Source organism: Salmo trutta, chromosome 4, assembly GCF_901001165.1.
Source record: "Salmo trutta chromosome 4, fSalTru1.1, whole genome shotgun sequence".
NCBI lineage: Eukaryota > Metazoa > Chordata > Actinopteri > Salmoniformes > Salmonidae > Salmo > Salmo trutta.
The window spans coordinates 31,022,965-31,049,262 of NC_042960.1; the positions used below are offsets into that span (position 1 = coordinate 31,022,965).

General features: G+C 43.1%; 1 protein-coding gene, 1 long non-coding RNA gene and 1 pseudogene across 18 annotated transcripts in view; 2 read left to right on the forward strand and 1 right to left on the reverse strand.

Annotated features, from left to right (window-relative positions):
• Window positions 1–2,012: 2,012 nt before the first annotated feature.
• Window positions 2,013–2,883, forward strand: LOC115191527 (uncharacterized). Its single transcript, XR_003877723.1, has 2 exons — window positions 2,013–2,499; window positions 2,670–2,883. It is a non-coding gene; the product is annotated as an uncharacterized LOC115191527 (long non-coding RNA).
• Window positions 2,884–10,457: 7,574 nt separating this feature from the next.
• LOC115193013 (ubiquitin carboxyl-terminal hydrolase 1-like) lies at window positions 10,458–12,736 on the forward strand (annotated as a pseudogene).
• A 3,700-nt stretch (window positions 12,737–16,436) lies between these two features.
• Window positions 16,437–26,298, reverse strand: part of LOC115192222 (dedicator of cytokinesis protein 7) — a 101,562-nt gene continuing 91,700 nt past the window's right edge. For 7 of the 17 annotated variants that reach the window (XM_029750478.1, XM_029750488.1, XM_029750487.1 and 4 more), the window contains 10 exons: window positions 26,070–26,262; window positions 25,668–25,811; window positions 25,262–25,393; window positions 24,875–24,889; window positions 22,317–22,442; window positions 21,905–21,994; window positions 21,515–21,751; window positions 21,050–21,300; window positions 20,719–20,886; window positions 16,437–17,488 (listed from right to left, as the gene is read on the reverse strand). In XM_029750478.1, coding sequence (XP_029606338.1) covers window positions 17,446–17,488; window positions 20,719–20,886; window positions 21,050–21,300; window positions 21,515–21,751; window positions 21,905–21,994; window positions 22,317–22,442; window positions 24,875–24,889; window positions 25,262–25,393; window positions 25,668–25,811; window positions 26,070–26,262 — 1,399 coding nt within the window. In that variant the 3' untranslated portion in view covers window positions 16,437–17,445. Of the gene's footprint in view, window positions 17,489–17,616; window positions 17,637–20,718; window positions 20,887–21,049; window positions 21,301–21,514; window positions 21,752–21,904; window positions 21,995–22,316; window positions 22,452–24,874; window positions 24,890–25,261; window positions 25,394–25,667; window positions 25,812–26,069; window positions 26,263–26,298 lie in introns of all 17 variants that reach the window. The other 10 variants (XM_029750476.1, XM_029750485.1, XM_029750480.1 and 7 more) reach the window with 5 other exon arrangements.

Sequence of the window (26,298 nt, forward strand, 5' to 3'; positions counted from 1 at the left end):
TAAGTCTCCTGTGTCAAGTCAATCAATGAAAAAATACATTTGGTTGGCCTATAATGCTGTTCCTAAATTCTATATGGTGATCTTATAGTCTTTTAACCTAACGTTTTTAGGAGTGTATTTTGTATTTATCTATTGTATTTTTTATTTCAGTATCCTATCAAGCGCCTTTGGAGGGAAGGCGGTATCACATCACCAAGGAGCAGCTTGAGTTCCTCATAGATTGTCATATGACCATCAGACAAATGGCAGATGTTCTCAATGCGTCGCACTCTGTGGTCAAGCGGCGCATGAGGTAAGTTATCGTAATTGAATAAAGCAATTGTAACACAAGAGGGAGATCTCTACATCCTCTCTAGATTTGATCACATTCCTGATCGATGTATCTTTTTGTGTTATTTTTGTTTTTAGTCATTTTCAGCTTTTCAGGTCCAACTCACTGTTGTCAGACGCTCAGCTGGATGAGAGGATCAAAGAGCTGATATCAATAAAAACAGAATGGCGTCACTAAGAGGGGGGAAAAAATGGTTTTGTAAAACAAATGTATCTTTTTTAGGTGGAGGATTGTTATTCATGGTGCTGTGGATGGTTACAGCAGACTTGTTGTGTTTCTGAAGGCCTCTGACAACAGAAGCTGCAGTAGTTTATGTGTCGGGGGGCTAGGGTCAGTCTGTTACATCTGGAGTATTTCTCTTGTCTTATCCGGTGTCCTGTGTGAATTTAAATATGCTCTCTCTAATTCTCTCTCTTTCTCTCTTTCTTTCTTTCTTTCTCTCGGAGAACCTGAGCCCTAGGACCATGCCTCAGGACTACCTGGCATGATGACTCCTTGCTGTCCCCAGTCCACCTGGCCGTGCTGCTGCTCCAGTTTCAACTGTTCTGCCTGCGGCTATGGAACCCTGACCTGTTCACCGGACGTGCTTGTTGCACCCTCGACAACTACTATGATTATTATTATTTGACCATGCTGGTCATTTATGAACATTTTAACATCTTGACCATGTTCTGTTATAATATCCACCCGGCACAGCCAGAAGAGGACTGGCCACCCCTCATAGCCTGGTTCCTCTCTAGGTTTCTTCCTTGGTTTTGGCCTTTCTAGGGAGTTTTTCCTAGCCACTGTGCTTCTTTCACATGCATTACTTGCTGTTTGGGGTTTTAGGCTGGGTTTCTGTACAGCACTTTGAGATATCAGCTGATGTACGAAGGGCTAAATAAATAAATAATAAATAAATAAATAAAATAAATAAATTTGATTTGATTCGAAGCAGCCATCACCAGCTACGGAGTACCATCCCGGGTGAGATGTGACCGGGTGGTGAAAACAACCTTATCTGTGCCTTCATGGAGCAGTTCAGGGGTGGTGAGAGGGGAAGTGCCCTCAGAGGAAGTAGCACTCACAACCAGAGGATAGAGCGGCTGTGGGGGGGACGTCTGGCATGGAGTCTCCAACGTTTACCATGACCTGTTCACCTTCTTGGACATGGAGCAGATCATCGACATCAACAATGAGGTGCACCTGTGGGCACTGCACTTTGTGTTGCTGCCACGGGTGAACAGAGATCTTGCTGTGTTTGCCAGTCAGTGGAACCACCAGGGGCTGAGGACTGAACAACGGCAGTCACCTCTGCAGTTGTTCGTCTCGGGTTCCCTGGCAATGCAGAGGGCCAATCTGACAGCAGTAAGGGATTTGTTCGCCCCAAATTCAACCACCATCAGCTTTCAAGCCACCATCTCAGCTCCTCCAACCACCACCTCAGCTCCTCCAACCACCACCTCAGCTCCCCCAACCACCACCTCAGCTCCCCCAACCACCACCTCAGCTCCCCCAACCACCACCTCAGCTCCCCCAACCACCACCTCAGCTCCCCCAACCACCACCTCAGCTCCCCCAACCACCACCTCAGCTCCTCCAACCACCACCTCAGCTCCTCCAACCACCACCTCAGCTCCTCTAACCACCACCTCAGCTCCCCCAACCACCACCTCAGCTCCCCCAACCACCACCTCAGCTCCCCCAACCACCACCTCAGCTCCTCTAACCACCACCTCAGCTCCTCCAACCATCACCTCAGCTCCCCCAACCACTGGCGCCGCAGCTCTTTATTGGTCGGAATGGGTGATTGTGCCACAAATCCAGTTCACCATCAGCAACACACAGATGGAACTGTTGCGGACAATAATTCCATTGGAAGGCCCCAGAGGCAGCCTGGGAGTTGACAATCTGCAGATGGTTATGGCAATAATATCTTCAGCGCCACTCGTTCCTACTCCAACCTGACTTACTACATACACCCCTGATAGTCGCCTACCGGGATGAGGGATTGGACTCTATATCTTCAGCGCCACTCGTTCCTTTGAATCAGTTCATTTTTATAATACTATTATACATTTTATAATACTAACATTCCCCCTCTTTCACACACTGTATGATTTGGTCTCTAGAAAGGTACGATAGACATCTTCAACTCTAAACGGATGGGGACCAGAGTTTAGACACAGGTGGCCTTAACAAAAGTTAAGTACTTCCCCATTCCAGTACGATTCTGTTTGGCCATATTTGGAGAGAGTCAGGTACTGTTAAGATATACGGCCTATGGTTATTGTATTTTGCTCTATGGCGCTTTAGCACAGCATTCCATCTGCTGACACAATATTTGTCTTCCACTCAGTACAACACGACCCAGGAGAGGCCTACTGCAAGCACTGGATTGGAGCCTTCAGAGCGTGCCTGCTGTGGGAGGACAACAGAACTTTCTGAATGGACATTAATAAAACAGAACTTACATTTTTGTAATGCCCAATTGGGACTTTTATAAATTGTTAAAATAAATAATTGTGTGGAGAATGCCCTATAGTTAAAAAAAATAAACTATGAAGATAGTGGTTCGCCCCCTTACATTTTATATAATTGTGATTAACATTTACATTTAAGTCATTTAGCAGACGCTCTTATCCAGAGCGACTTACAAATTGGTGCATTCACCTTATGATATCCAGTGGAACAACCACTTTACAATAGTGCATCTAAATCTTTTAGGGGGGGGGGGGGTTAGGATTACTTTATCCTATCCCAGGTATTCCTTAAAGAGGTGGGGTTTCAGGTGTCTCCGGAAGGTGATGATTGACTCCGCTGTCCTGGCGTCGTGAGGGAGCTTGTTCCACCATTGGGGTGCCCAAGCAGCGAACAGTTTTGACTGGGCTGAGCGGGAACTGTGCTTCCTCAGAGGTAGGGGGGCCAGCAGGCCAGAGGTGGATGAACGCAGTGCCCTTGTTTGGGTGTAGGGCCTGATCAGAGCCTGAAGGTACGGAGGTGCCGTTCCCCTCACAGCTCCGTAGGCAAGCAACATGGACTTGTAGCGGATGCGAGCTTCAACTGGAAGCCAGTGGAGAGAGCGGAGGAGCGGGGTGACGTGAGAGAACTTGGGAAGGTTGAACACCAGACGGGCTGCGGCGTTCTGGATGAGTTGTAGGGGTTTAATGGCACAGGCAGGGAGCCCAGCCAACAGCGAGTTGCAGTAATCCAGACGGGAGATGACAAGTGCCTGGACTAGGACCTGCGCCGCTTCCTGTGTGAGGCAGGGTCGTACTAACTGTAACAGCAACCTATTACAGTTAGTAACATAACATTGTGACAGATCAAATGATGTGGTTGAAGATGGACTAGTGCAGGGCTCCTAACCTTGTTCCTGGAGAGCTACTGTCTTGTAGGTTCACTCCGAGCCTAATCTAGTGCACCTGATTTTCATAATTACCTGCTTAATGAGGTTGGTTACAACTGAGGTTGGATTGAAAACCTACAGGAGGGTAGCTCTCCAGGAACAGGGTTGGATTGAAAACCTACAGGAGGGCAGCTCTCCAGGAACAGGGTTGAAAACCTACAGGAGGGTAGCTTTCCAGGAACAGGGTTGGATTGAAAACCTACAGGAGGGCAGCTCTCCAGGAACAGGGTTGGATTGAAAACCTACAGGAGGGTAGCTCTCCAGGAACAGGGTTGGATTGAAAACCTACAGGAGGGTAGCTCTCCAGGAACAGGGTTGGATTGAAAACCTACAGGAGGGTAGCTCTCCAGGAACAGGGTTGGAGAGCCTAGGACTGACTAATGGATCTAGTTCTTAGATCAATGCATTTGAAATTCCATTAGTCACTACGAAGGTGCAGTTCCCAGAAGTGGAGCTGTCACTTAATGCAGTGGATGGGAAGCCTTATTTCATGTAGTTCTAATTAAATGATAATGGCTGAAGTTAATTTGTTCTTAATGTAGGACATCAAATTATTAGATTTGGATGAGTTGGCTGCAATATGACAGCAGTACTTCAGTCAATATCAGCAAAGGATATTGGTTATTAGCGAAGTGTCAGTAAAGTGTTTCTAAAAAAAACTAAACCTTAACACCAAGACAAGCAATATGGATTGTTTAATTTAATATTAATGATCAGTAAGTGAACAATAACGGCCAATATGGAAATCCAGTGTATTTGGAAAGTATTCAGACCCCTTGACTTTTTCCACATTAGAGCCTTATTCTAAAATGTATTAAATAAATAAAAATGTAGCGTCATACCCAAGAAGACTCTATGGTGTAATCGCTGCCAAAAGTGCTTCAGCAAAGTACTGAGTAAAGGGTCATAAATGTTTCCTTTTTTATACATTTGCAAAAATGTCAACCTGTTTTTGCTTTGTCATTATGGGGTATTGTGTGTGGATTCAGGGGAAAAAATTATTGTATCCATTTTTGAAGAAGGCTGTAACGTAATAAAATGTGGAAAAAGTCAAGGGGTCTGAATACGTTCTGAATGCACTGTACAAAATACAGATGTAAGTAGATGCTTAAATGTTGATGTGCAGTTACATTTTCAAACACTCAATTGCTACTGTAATTTAGTGCTACTAGATACAATTATGTATCGTAAAAATGTTTTTATGCGACACCGAAATGTGGGGAATTCACAATACTGGAGGTCATGAATTCCCTAAATGCATTGTAGGTGCTATGAAGAGGGAGCCTTAGTGTCACAGCACACGTGTTTGCCTCTGGGTACTTTTTCTTCTGCTGCCCAGCGAGACGCCCTCGCGCTGTGTGGAGGAATTCGATGGTCGGGGTGTCCTCAAACCCAAGGGGTGGCACCACCGTTGCCCCAGTAGCAAAGTCCAACACCATCGCCACTGTTAAAGGAGGACATTCTCCATCTGAGGAGTACACAGTAAAACATTTAAAATACATATTTAAATCACAAACTGGAATAATATGCAGTTACCGATAAACTTGAACAATTGACTCTTTTACCTTGCACCTCAGCCAGCCAGTTGAACCAGTGGCAGATGGTGTCGTTCTCCAAACACCGCCGGTTGCCGCCAGGTATGGAATAGGTTACTTTAAACAGGTCCCTGGCAGTGGGAGGCTTTATGGAGTCCACAAAAAGTGCTTGGAAGCTGTCCGGGTGGTTCCCCAATGCTTCGAGCAGCCCAAGAGAGTTGAGACGATATTTGAACCGGTTATGGTTTAGAGACAGTATGTATATTTAAAATAAGTGTTAAGGACAATATAGTGATGTGTATTGATTTAGGGGGGTGGACTGAATAACAATACTTAAGTTAGAGGAGGTAATGACAAGTACTTCACAGATTTATGACAGAGTTGACTTACTGCTCCAAGGCCACCTGCATGCTCCCTTGGACAAATTGTTGAGCCACCAATTCAACCACACCATCTCTGTCCTCCATTGTCTTGACAACAATCCCTTTTTTTTTGTAGGGGAACTAGACTCCTCCTGTCTGTCTTAAAGGCCTCTACATTTGGATTCATCTGGGGGAATGTTTTCCCCCCAAAACCTTCAAGAAGCTGCTCTCCTCCTGACCATAGGGTACTTTGATCTGCCTCACAGGATACTCTAAAGATACTGAGATATGGAAACATTATTTCAATCTAATAAAACGTATCCTAATATAAAACAGGGAAACAGTCCATGATCTTTAAAATCAGTAAAATAACCTACAATAAGTCTGTTTAATCACAAGATAGATTCACACCTAGCTTACTTAAAGCATGCACTGTGCATCGCACTGTGTCCTCATGTACTACATGGATATAGGGAAAATGTATCCATCCTGTTCAGCTGCCGGATGGTAGGGTCAGCGATCAGGCAAACCCTCATAGTTATCAACCTGCTTCTCCCGGTTTGCCACCTTTGGACTCCAGCATTATTCCGTCTCCTGAACGATTGAAACCTGACATGTGAAAACGTTATAAAAGTTACAATAATGACACAGCATAATCGACACCGCAGATACTCGCGCACCCCACGGTAGCTGTTGCAATCATTAGCAAGCTAACGTTCTTAGGTAGTTGTGCCAGTTAATGTTGACTTTTGCCAAGTATTACCTAACCTACCAGAATTAATCCTACCTTTGAACCACCCGATATTCCTGGGGTGGTTGTAAGGTGGTTGCACTTAGCTGGCAAAACTTAAATGCGGTCTCATGTTTTCAAGGTTCGACATGACTTAGTCGTTAGTTGGTGATGATGAATGAGAAGTTTTTCATATAGTGATTGGCCAACATTTCCACATAGTTTACATATTGTTATTTGACGCGTCAAATATTGTTATTTAACGTGTATCTCTTTGACACGCAAAGACCCAAACGGCGTTCCATACACAATTGCATTTTATAGAGAGGAATTAGAATACCCAGAAATACCGTGATGAGATCCTGAGGCCCATTGTCGTGCCATTCATCCACCGCCATCACCTCACATTTCAGCCTGATAATGCACAGCCCCATGTTTTAAGGATCTGTACAAAATTCCTGTAAACTGAAAATGTCCCAGTTCTTCCAAAGCCTGCATACTCACCAGACATGTCACCCAGTGGCAGGGGTGAAAAAAAGCACCCAATTGTCATACTTGAGTAAAAGTAAACATACCTTAATAAAAAATGACTCAAGTGAAACTCACCCTGTAAAAAACCTACTTGAGTAAAAGTCTAAAAGTATTTGGTTTGAAACATACTTAAGCATCAAAAGTAAATGTAATTGCTCAAATGTACTTAAGTATCAAAAGTAAAAGTATAAATCATTTCAGAAGACGGAAAACATTTTCTAGTTTTTTATTTTATTTACGGATAGCCAGGGACATGCTTTAACACCCAGACATAATTTACAAACTGAAGCATATGTTTAGCAAGTCCGCCAGATCAGAAGCAGTAGGGATGACCTGGGATGTTCTCTTGATAAGTGTGTGAATTAGACAATTTTCCTGTCCTGCTAAGCATTCAAAATGTAACGAGTACTTTTGGGTGTCAGGGAAAATGTATGGAGTAAAAAGTACATAATTTTCTTTAGGAATGTAGTGAAGTAAAAGTTGCCAAAAATATTGAAAGTAAAGAAACTCCCCAAAAACTACTTAAGTAGTACTTTAAAGTATTTTTACTTAAGTACTTTACACCTCTGCCCAGTGGAGACTCCCGAGGGTAGAACACCTTATAATAATGGCCCTGAAAGTATTTGATGCTACAATTTACAAAATTACTATTCGAAAACATTGGTAAAATATAATATTGTCATTCAAAGAATTATAGATTAACATCTCGTGAATGCAACCGCATTGCCAGATTTCAAAATAACTTTACTGGGAAATCACACTTTGCAATACATGAGGTACTATGCTCAGAAAAATAGGCTAGGCGATACAGGTTAGCGCCATCTTGGAACCATCTAAAATCAAATATACTATTGTAAATATTCACTTACCTTTGATTATCTTCATCAGAAGGCACTTCCAGGAATCCCAGGTCCACAACAAATGTAGTTTTGTTCGAAAAAGTTCATAATTTATGTCCATATAGCTCCTTCTTGTTAGCGCGTTCCAAAGGCTACTCAAAATGTACGAAGCGTCACTTGTCGTCACGAAAGAGCAAAAAAATATTATTTACGTTCGTTCAAACATGTCAAACGTTGTATAGCATAAATCTTTAGGGCCTTTTTCAATCAGAACTTCAATAATATTCAAGGCGGACGATTGCATTGTCTTACAAAACGTTTCGGAACGAGAGAGTACCCACGGGCATGTGCGTCATAGTAGAACTGGACTTCCCCCTATGACAAACTTTCCAGGCCTCTCGTTCGGTCAGTTTTTACAGGAGAAGACTTAAACCACTTTGTAAAGACTGTTGACATCTAGTGGAAGCCGTAGGAAGTGCTACATGAATCCTAATTTACAGTGTGTTTCATAGGCAAAGGCTTGAAAGTGATTCCACACATCAGATTTCCACTTCCTGTTAGGATTTCTCTCAGGGTTTTGACTGCCATATGAGTTCTGTTATACTCACAGACACCATTCAAACGGTTTTAGAAACTTCAGAGTGTTTTCTATCCAAATCTACTAATAATATGCATATCCTACGTTCTGAGTTTGAGTAGGAGGCAGTTTAATATGGGCACATATTTTTTCCCAAATTGTCAATACTGCCCCCTAGCCCCAACAGGTTTTAAGGTGCCACCAACCTCCTGTGATGTCACTGGATCAACGTGTACCTACGACAGTGTGTTCGAGTTCCCGCCAATATCCAGCAACATCGCACAGCCATTGAAGACGAGTGAGACAACATTCCACAGGCCACAATCAACAGCCTGATGTCTATGCAAAGGAGATGTGTCGTGCTGCATGAGGCAAATTGTGGTCACCAGATATGGTCTGATTTTCTGATCCATGCCCCTACTTACTTTTTGTCGTTGTTACCAAAAGATGCATATCTGTATTCCCAGTAATGGGAATGAGAATTTCTTTCAATATCCTTATATTAACTGTAACTCAATAAAATCTTTGAAATTATTGCATGTTACATTTATATTCAGGCTAACATCAGAGAGACATTCAAACCCTTCCCTCTTGACCAGGTCTGCAGTGAGGTATCAAGGAGAGGAGGGCAGGGTTTTCTTCTGCATAGAAAAGTATTGGGCGGGCTGTCAAAGTGTTTTTTTGGGGGCTGCCTATGACCAAACAGTAAAAAAGAGTATATAATTTTGGGGGTGGAAAAACGTTTTCAGTGTAAACTTAAACCATATAAAGTATGTAGAAAAGATAATGGACCTATATCTTTTTTTTTTTTATAAGATAATCTTTGAGAACTAACAATCACCAACATAAAAGCTAGACAGTCAGGGAGAATCAAAAATGTAAAAAATAATATGCATTTAGGAGTATTTTTGTCATGGCATGGGGACCCCATAGATTTTATGATGTTTGAGTCACTCGGATAGCATAAGCCATGGGAAAATGTGTAGAATTCCCGGAAATTTGCTTTAAAATTACACATTTTTCTCTCAGCCTGATGGCAAAATGTGTAGAATTGCAGGAAATTTAAAACAGCTACATTTTGTCACTGCAGCCAACAGGACTGCACCATTGGCCACACTCATGGCAATGCCCCGTCCACCTGCCCCATAGAGTACCACAGTCTGAGTCATAATACCCATAAAACCTACAGGTCAAACAGGAAAATGTTTCCAATTGTTTTTCCACCATTCATTTTTCCCATAGGGTAATTTAGAAACACTTAAAATAAGGGTTGTGCTTTGTGTAGGCTTACCCTGGCATGATGTTTTGATAACCATGTACATCTCTTTAGGACAAGGTGACGTTTATCAACATATTCACTTAGTTTTCAGATCCTTGTTTTTTAGAGCTGATTAGCTAGCTATACCACCCAAATAATGTAAACCTGATCTGCTGCTATACAGACCTATTGATACAGTATTTGTACTTTGCTTTTTTGTCAGTAATAAACCATTTTTATTAAAAAAAAGTGAACCTGCTCTGTGCCTCTATAAATGAAGAAAAACCTAAGTACATTCTCCATATTACACAACCATTATATCAGAACATTCTGAAACATTTTGCCTAATGAATGTGACCCAGTATTGCGGGGCCTTGCTGTAGGGCCGGGGTCTGAACTGAGTGTGTTGAGTAGTTTGTGTGAAGGCTTGGCCAGCTCCCCGTCAGTGAACTTGTCAGGGTGGAGTAGGTAGCTGGACTGGAGCTGTTCCATTAAGGTGATCAAACTGTGGAAACTATCCAGCAACTCCATGTGCATCGGCATCACCTCTTCTGGACCCCCTGACTGCTGAAAGAGGGGTAGGTACCTGATAGGTCTCTTTTAGAAGTCTAAAGAAAATAGATTCTCAATGAGAATAACCTGTATAAATAAATATTAAATTCAATATTTGACTGACTCTGATTAGTGTTGTACATTCAGCTGAATCCCAAATACTACAGCACTACACCCAGGAGGTGCTCCAATGCATCCTGGGATACATGCAGGAGGCCTCAGACCATCAGGAAGGAACAGGAGGGTGACCAGGACGATGATGTCAGAGGTCAAGCCAGACACTGCCACCACTGTGGGCACCAAAACAAACTGCAACAGAGGAACAGGCCAAAACGTCAGAAATCACACTTAACGATGATGGTCAAACAAGCGGTAAGAGGAAGAGTGACCCAGAGGCAGGCCAAGGCGGCAGTATCGGCAGCCGAAAACGGGAAACCTCTCACCCAACCCAAGAGGAAGTCCTCCAGTGACATCACTGTAGCTCCAAAATTCGAAGGCGAAGAAGAGGGGGAGAAGAAGCAGGAAGAAGAGAAGGAAAGCGACGTGGAGGGGAAAGGAGAGGCGGTCCCTAAAGAGGCAGGGGTGAAGAAGAGGCCCAAGCTGAGCTGGCTGTCCTCAGGGAAGCAGCCCACTATCTTCTCTAAGTTCATGAGCATGGGATGGATTAGCTGCCACACAGGAGGGAAGACAGAGACAGCCGAACCTGACCAGGAGGACACGCAGAGTAGCCAACCTCAGGAGAATGGTGGGGAACACAGGAAAAACCCTGTAACAGAAGAAGCTGAGGAGAAAGCTAAAAGTAAAAGTGAGGTTATAGTTGAGTACATGTCGTTGGAAATCTACTTCATCGACCGTGTCCTGTCTGTCACATTTTTTTGTACCCTTGCTTTGGCTATTATGTTCTGTCTATTACTATGTTGAATCCGGACTCTCCTCTTTTCCTCTCCCCTGTCCAGAGTGCCTGGGTGTGGACCAGATGGAGCGTTTGTTCCAGGGCCTTCTGGTGTTGAGGACACGCTGTCTGGAATGTGAGTGTCACGCTGAGAGAAGACCTCCAGGACATCAGTGTCCCAGTGCAGGCGGACGAACACCGCAGCCCAGACAATAGCTCGGAATGTGAGGGGTGTTATTATGTGTACACACACTCACACAGGGTTCTTGTTTAATACGGCAATCCTGCAGCCTTGAGACTGTACTATAAACGCACACAAGTTAGCACACGGTCACACATACATGAACAGTCACCACTTAAACAAGCTGTTTCAAAGATCAGCCCAAACAACAGTCTCCGCAATGTCTACCCTCTCACCCTAACCCCCTCTCCTCTGCTCTGCTCTCCACCCCTCCAGTCCCCCCTGACCCCAAGCTGGAGCTGAGAACTCTGAAGTGGGCCATCTCCCAGTTTGCCTCAGTGGAGAGGATCGTAGGAGAGTACCTCTGTGAGACCTGCCACCACTACACTGAGGCTGAGAGGAGTCTGCCGTTTTTTGAACCCCCCAGAGGTCGTCACCATCCACCTCAAGTGCTTCTCTGTCCTTTATAATGCCCTGTCTCAAGTCTGCTTGGTTTTGCTCTTACTCTAGTTACAGTAGATGGATGCTTTGTCACTTACATACAACATCAACACACAATCAGATATAATATAACACAGAAACGCAACACCATATTGTACAACAGTACTTGGTAAGCCGATCTGACGAAAAAAGGAAGGTGTTAAGGTTCAGTGTGTGTTTAGATTAGTTCAGTGTTTGTTTTACAACCATCTTTGTAACCTCTGTGTCTCAAGCTACTCAGCATGTGTAAACGGACTCTCTCTCTCTTTCTGTGTTGTTCAGGATGGACCCGTACGCCGGCCTCTCAAAGGTGAATACCCCCCCCTACAGACCCCTTTCAAGCGCTCTCTGGAGGAGTGGTGCATGCACCCCTCAGCCACTGGAGGGCAGCACTACCAGCTGTTTGCTGTGGTCATTCACAGCGCTGTCACCATCTCCAGCGGACGGTACACCACCTACATCATTTCCTCAAGGAAACCAAAGTCCGCCTGCCCGAGGGGGATGAGAAGCAGAGCGGAGAGCAAGAGGAGTGCGGTGGGAAATTGCATCGTCCGCAACCCAAGGAAGAGGTGTCGGATTATGATGACGGGAAAGTGTCTTACAGTCTCAGTGGTGAAGGACAAAATGGTTCTGCTAATACAAACTCTGCTAGCACCATAATAACCAGCAAGCTGGGGGCCAAGAAGGCCTCAGAGGGGGTGGGACTGCTGGGGGGGTCAGAGGAGCCTGTCCAGCTACGACCTTGGGGGCAACAAGCAGACAGCCAACCCAGACAAGGCAGCCTCTACTGGGACAGAGAACACCACCACCAGATCATCCAGATAGACTTCCAGGGCCCCGGGACACAGTAGTAATGGAGGGATAAAGGAGGAGGCTGAGGAGGTCCTTGTGACTGGGTGTGAGGGGGCTGGAGGTGGGGTGTCTACGGAGCAGGCCCTGAGCAGCCTGCTGCAGTACGAGGGGAAGTGGATGCTCTTTGATGACTCTGAAGTGCTTTTCTTTGAGGACGACGACTTCCTGAGAGCCTGCTCTACTTCTACTCCATACCTGTTATTTTACAGGAGGGTCTCCCGCCAGTGACACCACTTTGTATGTGTGTAGGTCAGTGGCGGTTTTAGCTTGTATGGCTCCCTGGGCGAACCCACCCTTCAGTCCCCCCCCAGACAATATGTCTGTGAAACTATACATTCACAGTATTATGAATGAATTGTGGTTTATTTGGTAGCATTTTGTGGTGTGACTGATTTGACTAATTGCATTGGTACTGTACAAAGTTAGAGGTGCGCTATTTGATAGATTTCCCCGATCCCCCTACCACGGGCTTCCAGTGGGGAGACCTGAGGTCAACCTACCCCCGCCCCATCGCATACTTCTGAGTGGGAGACCTTCACAGGCAGTAGCTTGCCTAGCTCACAATCTAGAATCAGGGTGCCCACTCCGACAAGGCAAATTGACCCACAGTCCCACACAGCGACATATCATTGACGTGACGTGCAAATGAGCGATAGAAAACCGATCGTGCAAATGTCACCATTCCCCAAACATTTGTGCGGGCGCCCCATGCGGCCTATACCTAAATCCGCCACTGGTGTGGGTGATCAAACTAAGTATTTTCCTCGATTCCTCAAGTCTTCTTTCCTCACCTCTTTCTCAAATATCAGAGGGAAGTGAGGAGAGCTTTGGAAAAGGTCTCCCGGTGTTTTGAGACAAGAGGACTCGTCTTGAAATGCAGCCTGGTTGACATGCTGGTACTCCTGTCACTGATGTCTATAACCAGCCTATGGTCCCTTTAAACATTCCCTAACGTTCCACTTGCATGCTCCCTCAAAACTGGTGCACCTGTGTAATGATCATGCTGTTTAATCAGCGTCTTGATATACCACACCTGTCTAAGGAGAAACGCTCACTAACATGGATGTAAACATTTGTGCACAAAATTTGAGAAATAAGCTTTTTGCGCGTATGGAAAATGTCTGATGGTTTCATGAGCTGAAATAAACAAACACTTTACATGTTGTGTTTATATTTAAGTTCAGTGTAGATGTAGTATGCTAAAGTTAACTAGATTGCCTGGCGCATCGTTGCCCATTATTAAAGGAAGTTAGGCAAGTATTTATTTTAACCAGGTAGCCTAGGATAACAAAAGCTAAAAGCGTGTGCTGTATGACAGTCATAGACCGTTTTGGCAACATGAAAGAGGATGATGGAATTGGCTTTTCTCTACAGGTAGGTTGAGTCAACATGTTTTTTTTTCTACTTGGCACGCGCCCACAGCTTACTTTGATTGGACTAAATAGTTGTTGGTATCTTTTAGTTGACACTATTAGTTGACACTATTAGTTTTAGTTGACACGTACACCTGAAACCCCACCTCTTTAAGGAATACCTAGGATAGGATAAAGTAATCCTTCTAACCCCCCCCCTAAAAGATTTAGATGCACTATTGTAAAGTGGTTGTTCCACTGGATATCATAAGGTGAATGCACCAATTTGTAAGTCGCTCTGTATAAGAGCGTCTGCTAAATTACTTAAATGTAAATGCATAGGTGATTAGATGGTGTTGAAATGGTGCTGGAATAGTGGAGGCAGCTCCTGTTTTCTTTGCGACTTGCAGTAACTCTCCGTAGTTCTAAATTAGTTGTTTAATGGTCCGAAAATGTCAGAGACATTACCTTGCTTGACCATGCTGTAGGTCATGTAAATGTTTATTAAATGCGATATGCTTTGTGGACAGAGGTTGCTCCGGTTTTGTGGTGAAACAAAGGTGTGGTTGAATTTATTCTGTTACTGTCGTCTCATTGCATCGGCCTTAGGCCTATATCACGGGTTGCAAGGCATATGAACTAACAGGTTATAGAGCAAACAACGCAATTATCACAACACATAGATTATAATATGGCATTTTTTCCCTGGATTGGCTTCGCCCGGTGATTTTACCCACGCACTGCTACTGTGAATGAAGTCAATCTACTATATAACCCTTTGCCATTCATAAATCATACAACGTAGTTGTATGTCCATGGTATCACACTGGGACAAGTAAACCAAATGTCTTGTTTGTATTTTCCTAGGATATGAAGCCCATATCGGGACATGGCAGACAGTGACGCTAAAGTGAGAGATTCGTCAGCGATCGAGTATGTTTACATGCACACTAATAATTTGAAATGAAACATATGGCAGTAGGCAGATTATGCAAAAGTCATGTAAACACCTTACTCAGTTTATCTTAAATCGGCGTAAGGTCAAAATTGAAGTAAGAATACGCATATTAAAACCTGTTTTTCTGAGCAATCTTTCAAATTGTTAGGACATGTAAACAACTTCATCGGCGTTCCAGTAGTGTATTTGATCTGTTTACACCAGCCGAGTAAGCCCCCCTCTTTAGAGCTAGCGAAGTGAGTTCGGAACCACTAAATGAATGCTTAGTAGAAGTAGTTTTCATGTGCAAACTCCGAATCAAATATGCTTCCCAAAAATAACATGGTCGCTGTGGTAGAACGTTTATTTTGATTGGCCATTTTCTGCATTTATCAGAGTGCCATCAGGTAGCCTGATTTCAGATGTGGCCATGTAAGTAGTTTGGTGGTGTCGGTGCTGATCTTTTTTGCCCATGCTACAGGCGGCTAAAATCGGTCCGCTAATACAGGACTAGTAAAGGCTCAGTGAAAAACAATGATAATTTTTTTTCGTAATAATCTTTTTTTTTTGGGGGGGGGGGGTCTGCAACACCCCTACTTCCTGTGGCTATTGCATGTAAACAGGATTATTAGGGGTATCATTCTTCTTGCAAAGTATGTAAACATTTTTATCCAATGTATTAATCTGACTACCCACAATAATCGCATTATTGTGTGCATGTAACCATACTCAGTGTAGCCCACCGAATCACATTGGAGTGAGCTGTTCATTTGGCTCCCTAATTTGCATACTGGTAAACTTTTTGGCTGTTAATCTGTAGATAAATTATGAAAGCATTCAATGAAGATGGTGACTCCTCACTGCAGGAACAATAGGTAGTGGAGAGAGACTTATTCTGTTCCAAATATGACAATGATAAAAAAAAATACTTATAAACATTTTATTTTTTAATTGTAACCTTTTTTTCAAGATGTGCCCTATTTAACACAATTTTCTATTTTAAAAACCTCTTAGATGTCAGGTCCCATTTTGGGGACCTGCGTGGTTACTGGTACCGGATCCGACCCGACATTTCCGCTTATAAATCGATTTGTAGACACCGTAGATCGAAATGGCTTGCATTGAGCGATAGCCCTGGTTCCTACGGACACAGTAATTCATGCCGTGCAGTAAAACTGTATGTAAGACTTTAAACCTGTCTTTTCATACGGGCCTAGACAACATCCAAAAGAACTTATAATACACTGAATTCGTATACATTTCGTAAGTAATTTAAATTGTAAAGTCAAGTCTTTCTACACAGTACCACAACTCATTTTATCAATCTGGGAGGAAAACTTGATGAAGTAGCCAATCATTTTGCTGTGTATTTTAGATGGAATCAAGTCATTATAACATATCAGAGGCCACCAAAATAAAGCTCATTTGGCAACCTTTTTTTAAGCCCCCATGGTCCGGGAAGTCCATAGCTGGCTTTACTTAGGGAAAACACTGGCTCCATGCCTTCAAATACTGTTGGACCGTCAGAAATAAGCTGCTCAGTTTTGGTCCATAATGTTTTAAGTTCAGTTAGATACAGATAAAGGAGGCCATCTCGGTCTAGTTCTTGGTGGAATAACTTTTGCGCGTGTAGAAAATAACATTTCTTGGTCGATTTATTATTTTGGACAAAATTGTATAAATAAATTCAAGCCGTCAATAAATACCTAGCCAATCACTTTACAAAATCACATTGAAGAAGACTCCATGTTTTGGCATCGTGGATTAATGTATATAGCCTACATTGGATGTTTTCTTGGTAAGTTCTGTCTAACAGCAGTACCTCATTCCAGTTAAACAAGTTCTGGCCCTATGAAAGATCATATCTAGAATGATAACTTACTATAAGCAATAAAGTTGTAACTTATGTAAAACATAATTTCTATGAATCTTTTCCCTGCTGTCAAAAATATTATATTCTAAAACTTTTAAAGAAATAGTTTGGTTTTGAAACCAGAAAAGTCCAGAGTAGTTTCCTTTGCATGTGAATAATTCCCACATATTTTCTACTTATCACTCCTGCTATAATTTGTAGATTCTCTTGTACATGTAATAAAACACCAGCATATGCAAAGTTTTTCTTTGTGTTTGCCCAAGAGTTTTTCAAGATTGTCTTTTTCCGTCTTCAAAGAACAGTACTCACCCATTTGGACATTCAAATATTTATTTAGTAAAATATTTAAAGTAAACAAAAAAGCTATTCAATGTCAATGTTTAAAACATTTCCCTAATTAAAATCAAAATGTAGCTTAACTAAAAATTAGCATAAATAGTGTCAATATATATTTTGAAAGTTCTTTCCTTCCAATTTTGGATGAAATATTAAAATGTTCGAGTCGTAAAATGCATTGATACACAGTAAATAATAAAAAGTGCACACATGAAATATGAATAAAGATGACATTATACGTAGTAAGATCCACTTTGTTAAACCCACTGATTGCATAACAGGCTGCCTGCCTGTAAACAAATAAGACACTTGAATGACGTACCAAGTTCGTGGTAACACTTCTTCAGCTTTCCTTCTGCTCGCTATCGGGAACGCCGACTCTGTCTTTACACATGAACAAATTAAGGTAATGATTCTTAATTTCAAGTTTTCTTCATCTTCAAAGTTCAAGCTTGCGGAGACTCATTCTGCTGAAGGAATCCCTGTGGGGAAAAAAGAACACAGAATGCAAAGTCAGACCAGATTGGCCATGCATATAACCTTACACCCAGTAGAGACCAAGTGCAGACAGTTTTACAGAGGTGATTCAAATCACAGAATACCAAACTACCTGGTGAAGCTGTCCGGTTGCTGCATTTAACAGAAGCAAAAGCAGGAAATCATATTTATGTGGAGGGGAATGCATAACAAAACATAAGCAATATGAGTATTTCATACGTCCAAATGCACATCATAAACACTCCAAAGAGTCGCCGCAAACGTTAGAAACAGTTTACATTTAAAATGTTTCGATGTCTTAAAAAACATTTGTTGCCATAGTTGCACATGATATAACGCTACTTGTTAGCTTTTCCCCATCAGATAACGTGGCATACTTATCCCTATGCTAACACCACCAGCTGGACCTGATTTTTCCTGTGGCAAATTCTGTATCAGCCAATTAAAAACGTTGACGTGACCAACCCCTTTTTTTCATGAGCGTCCTTCACAGAAGTCACACAGCACCATCTGCTAATCAAAGTTAGTAAAACATGCACAAAACTTAAATTGGACAGATAGCTCACAGTCAGGCTTCTAATCCCAGGTGAGAGAATTTTTTTTCCTTTGAAATGTAGACCTACATTTATTTTGATAGTGTGTTGCGAAGGGTGCAGCCAAAACCTTGTAAATGAAGATTACAAATGTATCTAATGAGGAGTTCCTCTCGTAGACCGACACATAGGCTTCTATTATACAGGGGTGCACCGGAGCGATGATTCGTCACTTCTCAGAATGGTGCTTGTTTAATAAAGTGTTATAACTTAAGGTGAATCAATGTCTCGCAAGATCACTTAATGATTCATCAGTATTCTACATAAGCCCAAAATACCAAATATATAATAGCATCGTTTCATGTAACTGTTAGACCAGAAACATAATTTCATATGTAGGCTACACTTACATTTTATATGCATTATTATAAATCATCCACTTTGTTACATTTTCAATTGAGCATCAACGAGTCAGTGAAAAGCTTTCCTCAACAAAAAAGCGTGGGTTCAATTCCCCCTTACGTCAAAAGTGCCCTATGGATTTAGTCAACCGCTTTAGCATTGTGTGCCACTTCGAAGCGATGGTAATAACGGTACATGACCGCTAATCAACAAGTCCATAAGGCTCTTAGTCTATTTATTCGATGTACGATAAACGTACATGTTTGTAAGGACCTAATTGACCTTTTCTCCACAAAAACTTGGGATTTTGTCATAAGTGAAAACAATTGTGTGTAAAGTTAGTACTAGTAGCTAGTTGCCTAGTCAAGGATTCATCAATGCAATATTGGCACACAACATTTTGATACAGACCGACGGAACAAAAGTAAACCTTGAATTTGTAGGTTTAAAATATCCTTCTGGTGGCCAGAGTTGACCTATTTTAAGAAATTGCCATTGATAGGCTGATGCGGAATTTATTATAGGACATAATCAGTCATCTGGTGAGGTTAGCATAGGGCTGACGGGACCAAGTACAATGTAGTGCCCTATCACGTTCAAGTAAATCAGCTATTTTAATTGGCTGATGCACATTTTGAGACCGAGAAACAGTTTAATTAGGGGTGAGCCAAGTACTCGGACAAAACGAGTATCGTAACGAATATGGAGAATTTTCCGAATACGATTATGACAAGTATTTTTTGTAATTATACGGAAAAAACTCATTTTCAGCTGCCAGCACAATTCTCTTTCACTCAATGTGAAGGGCTGTGTGCTCCAAACAACTATTGGCTAGTTCTTCTGTCTGTAAAGAAACGGGCGGGCTATCGGTTGAGCCAGCTGCAACGATTTGGATTAGAACAAGCCGCTCTCAAGTCTCTCCTTCTCCAAACACCGAGTATGAATCAGAATCCGTAGCTAGTCAATGTTCTAGTTATTTCCTGTCCACTTTGCTGATGCTATTTGGTTGTTTTGTCTGTCTACTTGGCGTTGTTTAGTAAGCCTACTTTGTCTGAAGGTATAATTATTCCATCGCTGACGATGTCTGTCGTTATTTCGTGATCTAAACACATGCTTGCATGCTATTATTATTTATTCTCGCCCAGGCATGTTTACAGAGCGACATATCATTAGAAAATTAAATTACAAATGTAGTTTATTTTGATTATACAAATGTTGTGGCATAAGTGTCAGGAGAGATAAGTTTTGATCCTCTCGAAAGTGAAACAATATACGGGGGCAAGCGAATTAGCCTACCTTCATTTAAATCTGTGTCTGGAATAAATGCAGGCACTAGTAGCCAGCCATACATTAGGCTATTTATTAGCCTATTTCGTTGATAATTGTATAGGACTAAGTAAGTAAATCATGTGCATTTTCATCTGTCGGGGTCGTTTAACAATGTGGGTGAATGAATGAAGGACATGGTGGAGAAAATCGTAAGATTATGTTATAATACTGTTATTGCATCAAATGGTTGTTGTATGCAACATACAATGGTGTTGTTAGAACACTTTCATCTGTGTTCTACTGTGGATGGGCCTCTGGGAGCTTTAATGCTGTCAGAAGATTTACCATGTCTTTGGGTGATGAACCTAACAAGACCGCATTCCATAGCATGAGTTACCGTTCCTGTACTGGGTTACCATGGGGAGATGGCTCCAATATTGAGTTGGTGGGGCCAGACTCTGGTTTCTACACAACAAGAACAGTCTTGACAGCTGATAGCCTTTGCTGTGAATTATTAGCATCTTTCATACGAATCTTAACCTTGTGACCCATTCCATACATCTGGTGTTTGTCATGAACATCCAGGAGGATGGACTTCGCTATAAAATGCTGTGGCTTAGTCCTGCTGGTTGGGCTCTCAACGAATCACCTACAGGGGGGGGCTCGTTGACAAGCTCCAATACTGCAGTAATTAAATAAGAACATTTACTTGTTTTGAAGAAATGTACAAGTCTCTCCTTCTGATTAGAATAATTCCACAACAAGGAACATAAAAATGCACTTCAGTGATAGCGTAGTAATGTGCACTTGAGGTTTAGGCTTTACCAGCATTTAAAGCGCACGTCCGAGTTTCCTGATCAAGAGTAAATCTGATTATGAGTATCAAGTGTGATAAAAACGGATACGATTCCGACGAGATCGGCACACCCCTAGTTTAAAGTTAAACTGTTTCTAATGTTCACAAGTATGCCCCAGTATGTTCCTGCTTGTCAACACACACACACACCTACCTGTGAGAGTTGACCTGCAGCACAGGTTTATAAAGCTGGGGTATCTTTCTGCAGATGAGTGGCTGTAGCGCCTCCTTCAGACGATGGTAGTTCCTCTCCAACTCCCTCTGGTACTCCTTCTGGTCCGGACCAATCAGACTCTTGTTCTTACGGAGGGCGTCTTCACACCTGTATGGAGGAGAATAGGACAGGTGTGAGCAGAGCACTGGACTTCAATATGACCTGTTGCATACAGCACAGGGAATTGGAGTCTATAATCTTGATTTACAAACAACAGTACTTTGAATTGAATCAACTTTATTGACCTCTAGAGCGGAAATTGGTACTTTACCTCTTCGTGAAGTCTTTGAAGCAGAGGCGTAGTTTGTTGTGGTGTCTGTAGAGTTTAGGGTCACTGGGGATCTCTGAAAGGAACACCTGGGCCACTTCCAGAGGTCCCTGGTTGACGGTGGTCCCCACAGACCCCTGCAGGACCATTTGCAGCATCTTGGCATCGGAGGGGTCCTGGTGAGTGGCGAAGGCCAGCTCCTGGGTCTTCTTCTGCATATCCTCTATGGCCACCTCGATGGGCATGGAGCTGATCTAACAAAGGGCCAGAGAGAAAGACGATCAGATGGAGAAAGCAGACGAGAGACAATTGCTTCAATATTTAAAATAAACAGAGGTATGTGTCTGTTTTTCATACGAATGCGTGTCAGTAAGAACATCGCTGTAGTGGTCCCTATGAGATGTGTCGCGGATTTCATGTAACAGTAGCGTGTGGTGCACGGCGTCAGATGACGTGCCAGTGCCTCACCTCTTCTTTGTGGACGATGTTGATGCGGGTCTTGATGTAGGGGAAGGCGTGGGAGGTGGTCAGGATGGTTTTGCGCTTGAACTGATCGTGCAGATCCCCGTGCGCACGCCCGTCCAGCGTGAACGGCGTGCAGTAGACAAAGCGCCGCAGGTTGTAGTTCTTGTCGAAGTACGTGATCCGGTCCTTCATCTCGTAGGTGTCAAAGTACGGCTCCACGTACGTGATCTGGACATAAGCCTGGACACAGTAAAGATGCACAGTGACACCTGGTTAACATGTTTTACCAACATGAACCGCAATACACATAAATAACCAATTAATATTCAAATTAGTGATTATTTGGAATTACGTCTTTATCCACAAAACCCTCTCCCCCACTGCCACACACACCTTATTTGGGTCCAGTTTGCACTTGTCCACTGGATTGGAGTCCTTAATGACTTCCACCTGGTCTTCTCCATAGCGTTCGCCATAAAACCCCTAAGAGACCAAACACACAGGACACACTCGGTGCTCCAGCTCTCTCACAGAGTAGACCGAGACCATTTCACAAACTGAGAAGAGACCATTACTTAAAGGAAAAATCCACTGAGAAACAATGTTTTGGTATTGCTTTCGTTAGTCCACTGTTGATACGGTCCCATAACGTACTGTAGCAAGAGACACTTTGCATCTTGAAAGTCCAACATCTTGAAAACGTGACTGCTGACACGTGAAACATTTTCAGGACTTATCAACAGTAGACCAATGGAAAAAATATCAAAAGATAGTTTGAGAGACACTCCTCCAAACTGCCATTTACCTCGAGTCGGTGTGAGATCTCTGCTAGCTTAGTGATGGCAGGCTCTTTGTACACAAACTCCTGCTCGTCCAAGTCCCCAAATTTAGAGCCGTAAAATCCGACTCTGAAGTAAGTACCAAACATTCTCTTCCCATCCTGTGAGACAGAAAACATGTTTTACGTGTGCAAATGTAAAATATAAGCGCACGCATGCTACTTGAACAAAAACATGCTGCTTTTACACAGAATGTCATCAGAAGTGTAAGGACAAAGCACGGTAGTAACCCCGTGGATGGTGACAGTCTGATTATGTCTGAGCCAGACTATTGATACATTAGCTGAAATCCATCCAACTCAGTGAAACCAAGTTCTCATCAGGAAACACTTCAATTGCAACACCAAATATGAAGACAGACCAACGACCTTCAGCATAATAGACACCGTTATTAGGCTAATGTAAACGTTTGAATAAATGAACAACTTTCAGAGGCTCTATCAATGACCACGTTGACCAATGATGTGTTATTGCTGATCAGATTGGAATATGTGCAATGACCTAAAAACAGTATGTATTTCTGTGTGTTGTGTTGACGTGTGAATTGTTAGATATACTGCACTGTTGGAGATAGGAACACAAGCATTTCGCTACACCCGCAATAACATCTGCTAAATATGTGCGTGTGACTAAGACCATCTGATTTGATTTGAGTACATGTGTGAGAAGTCTGTCACGGTCTAAGGTCCTGATGGCCCGGTACCAAAGCCTTTAAACTGGAAGATGAATGAGGAGGGAAAGAGCGAAATTAAATGAACAGGCGCTGGTCAAGCAGAGAGCTCTGTAGTTTTTCAGGAAGGAGTGGGGCAGCTAAGGAAACGGGTGTGTGTCGGTGTGGTATGTGTGTGTGAAGAGGGGGAGGGGGATATATACGTGGCTGTACAGAACCAGGTCAGGACTGAGCCAAACCAGATCAACTCCCCCCGTGTGGCTCAGTTGGTAGAGCATGGTGTTTGCAACGCCAGGGTTGTGGGTTCGATTCCCACGGGGGACCAGTACGGAGAAAAAAAATGTATGAAATGTATGCATTCACTACTGTAAGTCGCTCTGGATAAGAGCGTCTGCTAAATGACTAAAATGTAAATGTAAACTCAAGGCTGCAAGCTCCCAGTACTGCTCCTATTGGTTGCATTGAACAATTATTTTAATTTACATAGCTTTGGCATTATATATAGGTATATAGTACAGAGTGAAATACATAGCATATTTTCCTGTGATCAGTTGCTCTGCCATTTGGCTCAGTGGTTCATTGCATTACATTCCCCTTCAGAAAGTAACAGAAATAAAGTAATCCTCAAACTAGAAACTTACCACAACACACAATAAGTAAAGTGGGAAGGAAGGGTCGGCATGGCAACCAGGGAAATCAAAAGGAGAAAACAAGAACACATTTTAATCAGGATTCCAGGTAATTCACTAGAGAAACTAAACAAGAACAACACAAACCAAGGTAAATAGAATAGACAGCAACCACCAATACCAAAACAATTCTTTTTGACTTTAAGAACACACGACACAAAACATGCAGAGAAAGAGAGAGGGAGGTGAAAGGAGAGAGGGAGAGAAAAGAGAGCAAAAAAGAGAACGCAGTCATGGTGGTGATGGAGTGCCACAGTCCCTGGAAACATTCAGGGAGCTGTACTCCCAGTCCTTAAGTTCCCTCGGGAGAAAAAGGAGGAGTGTTCTGTCCTTGTCATGCAACACACCAGGTTAATACCAGTTAACACAACAGCAGCAGAATGAATGAAGGAACTCAGGGGTCGATTTAGCTTGTCTTTGTTCAAATAAAAAGGGAGAACATTTGACTTAAGTGGGACAAATCTAACAATCCAGTCCAAAATCCTTGGACTTGCACCCTCTTGAAATTCAACATTTCTTAACCAAATGTGGATTCAGTTGGAACTGCATATGGCAAACGCAAGTTTGCAATAGTTTGTGGTTAATTTGTTTGTCAGAACATTCTATTACGAAAGGGCTCTGGTTTGTGGGAGTGTGTGTTGAGAGAACAACCTGGGGGAGTGTATCCTCAGCATGAATATCTGACTAAAATCGAACCCTGTGGCCGTAGATGAGATGAGTTGTGACAACAGGCGAGCGAGCAACAGACCAGATGTTGACACCCGACCAGACCAGACAGTTTGTTGTTGATGAGAGATGGTCTGACAAGGCAGGGGTGCAGGTAGGTGATGCACTCATTCACCAAGACTTGCCATTAGTATCACACTGGGGCTCCCATGCACGGCCTGCCAAAACGGTCACGTTAAAACAACCTTCCGCAGACAGAGCAGAAGAGGAAAGGAGAATGAGGAGGAAGAGGAGGGTTGCTGCCCGTAACATGGCATCAGCAGTCCCCCAGTTGGTTGGACGGAGGGACAAACGGACAGCACCCAGTCTAGGTAGATGTTAATGGATGGTACAGTATAATGTAACACAGCAGCAGAGAGCAACACAACTAGCAAATAATAAATATGAAGTAGAGACAAAAAGTAAATGAGCAGGCCAAGCAGGAACCATTAGGACCTACCTCCCAGCCAGTGCTCTGTGGTGACAAAGGAAATAGAATATAAACATGTTTACAGTCACGTTGGTACACTGCAGTGACTGTCGGTCTGAGAGTGTACATATTTGGCATGCTCTTTCCTGCAATGCCTCCAACAGACAACAGGGCATTGCACTGGTGGGTCCATGCTCCTAACACACACACGGCACAGTACAGTCACAGTACGTGTTTCTCTGTCCCAGAATCACAGACATGCACGCGTAACATCCACAGACAGGCAGTCCTAAACAACCTCCACGCAGAGGTGGGGCACGTAACAGTGTCTGTAGGGCACATAACAGTCCTGTCTGTCTGTTCTCTATACCTACAGTATGTATAGGGCAAGAGCTAGATAAAAGCATGTGGATTTACCTGGTGCACGATTTTGCCAAAGGCTTCCTGTAGTTTACCATGTATGGTGGCCAACTTCTTGGCGTCCCGGTTGGCCTCGTGGATGGGGATCAGGACCTTGTACACCTCGTTCACCGCCTCGTACATACCAGCCTGGGAAAAGGTATTGAAAGTATTGGTGCGCTTGATTTAGCTTGGGGCTTGCACTTTCGGGACTATTCCATTGGTTCCACTATACTGGGCAAAAATGATCAAGTGCATCTTAAGTATTTGACATAAGTATTTGACCCAGGTCTGGTTATGTGAAGTATTTATTCCTATGAGTGGTTAGATTAAGCCTTGACAACGCTCCATGTGTCATAGATAAACCAGCTGTGGACTGCCTCTGGTCTATCTTAAGTGCAGTAGTTCTTTCTCCGAGTCTCACCAGGGAGAAGGAGGAAGCAGCCTGATCCAGCAGCCCCACTAGGCCAGCCTCAGTGAAGTATTTCCCCGAGCAGATACCCTCCTCATCGGGAGACACCACGTCGTCAGACACTGCAGACTCCTCCAGCACGTTGGAAGAGACGTTCTGAAACGGAGAAAGACAAGTCACACATGGTCACTCATTATTTAGACACAGACATAATACTCTAATGGGTTAATCATGGTATCACATTTTCTTTACAACATGTTACTCTGTATATGCAGTTGATTAAATTGAGTCTGTTGTGATGGCACCGAGCTAGGACTAAACCTGCAGTATCATGTCTCTCCAAGATGATTTCCTGGGCAAAACAAAGTAGTCAAATCTACACAGTCCTAAAATAGTATTTTCCCTTGTCCTCACCTGGAACGTGACACAGCCGACAGGCAGGTACTTGCGGTCCTCCAGCATGCTGAGGTATTCTGCCACCAGGGCCGCGCTGTGCACCAGACACTGTGCTGCCTCCGCGTGATTGGTCCTCTCAGAGTGTTTACCCGCCATGTTCTGCATCCACGTCAGACGCAGGTCTGGAGACGTCTGGTAACCCTTAGCGATCCTGGACACAGACGCAGCAACGCCTTGAAGCAAAGCT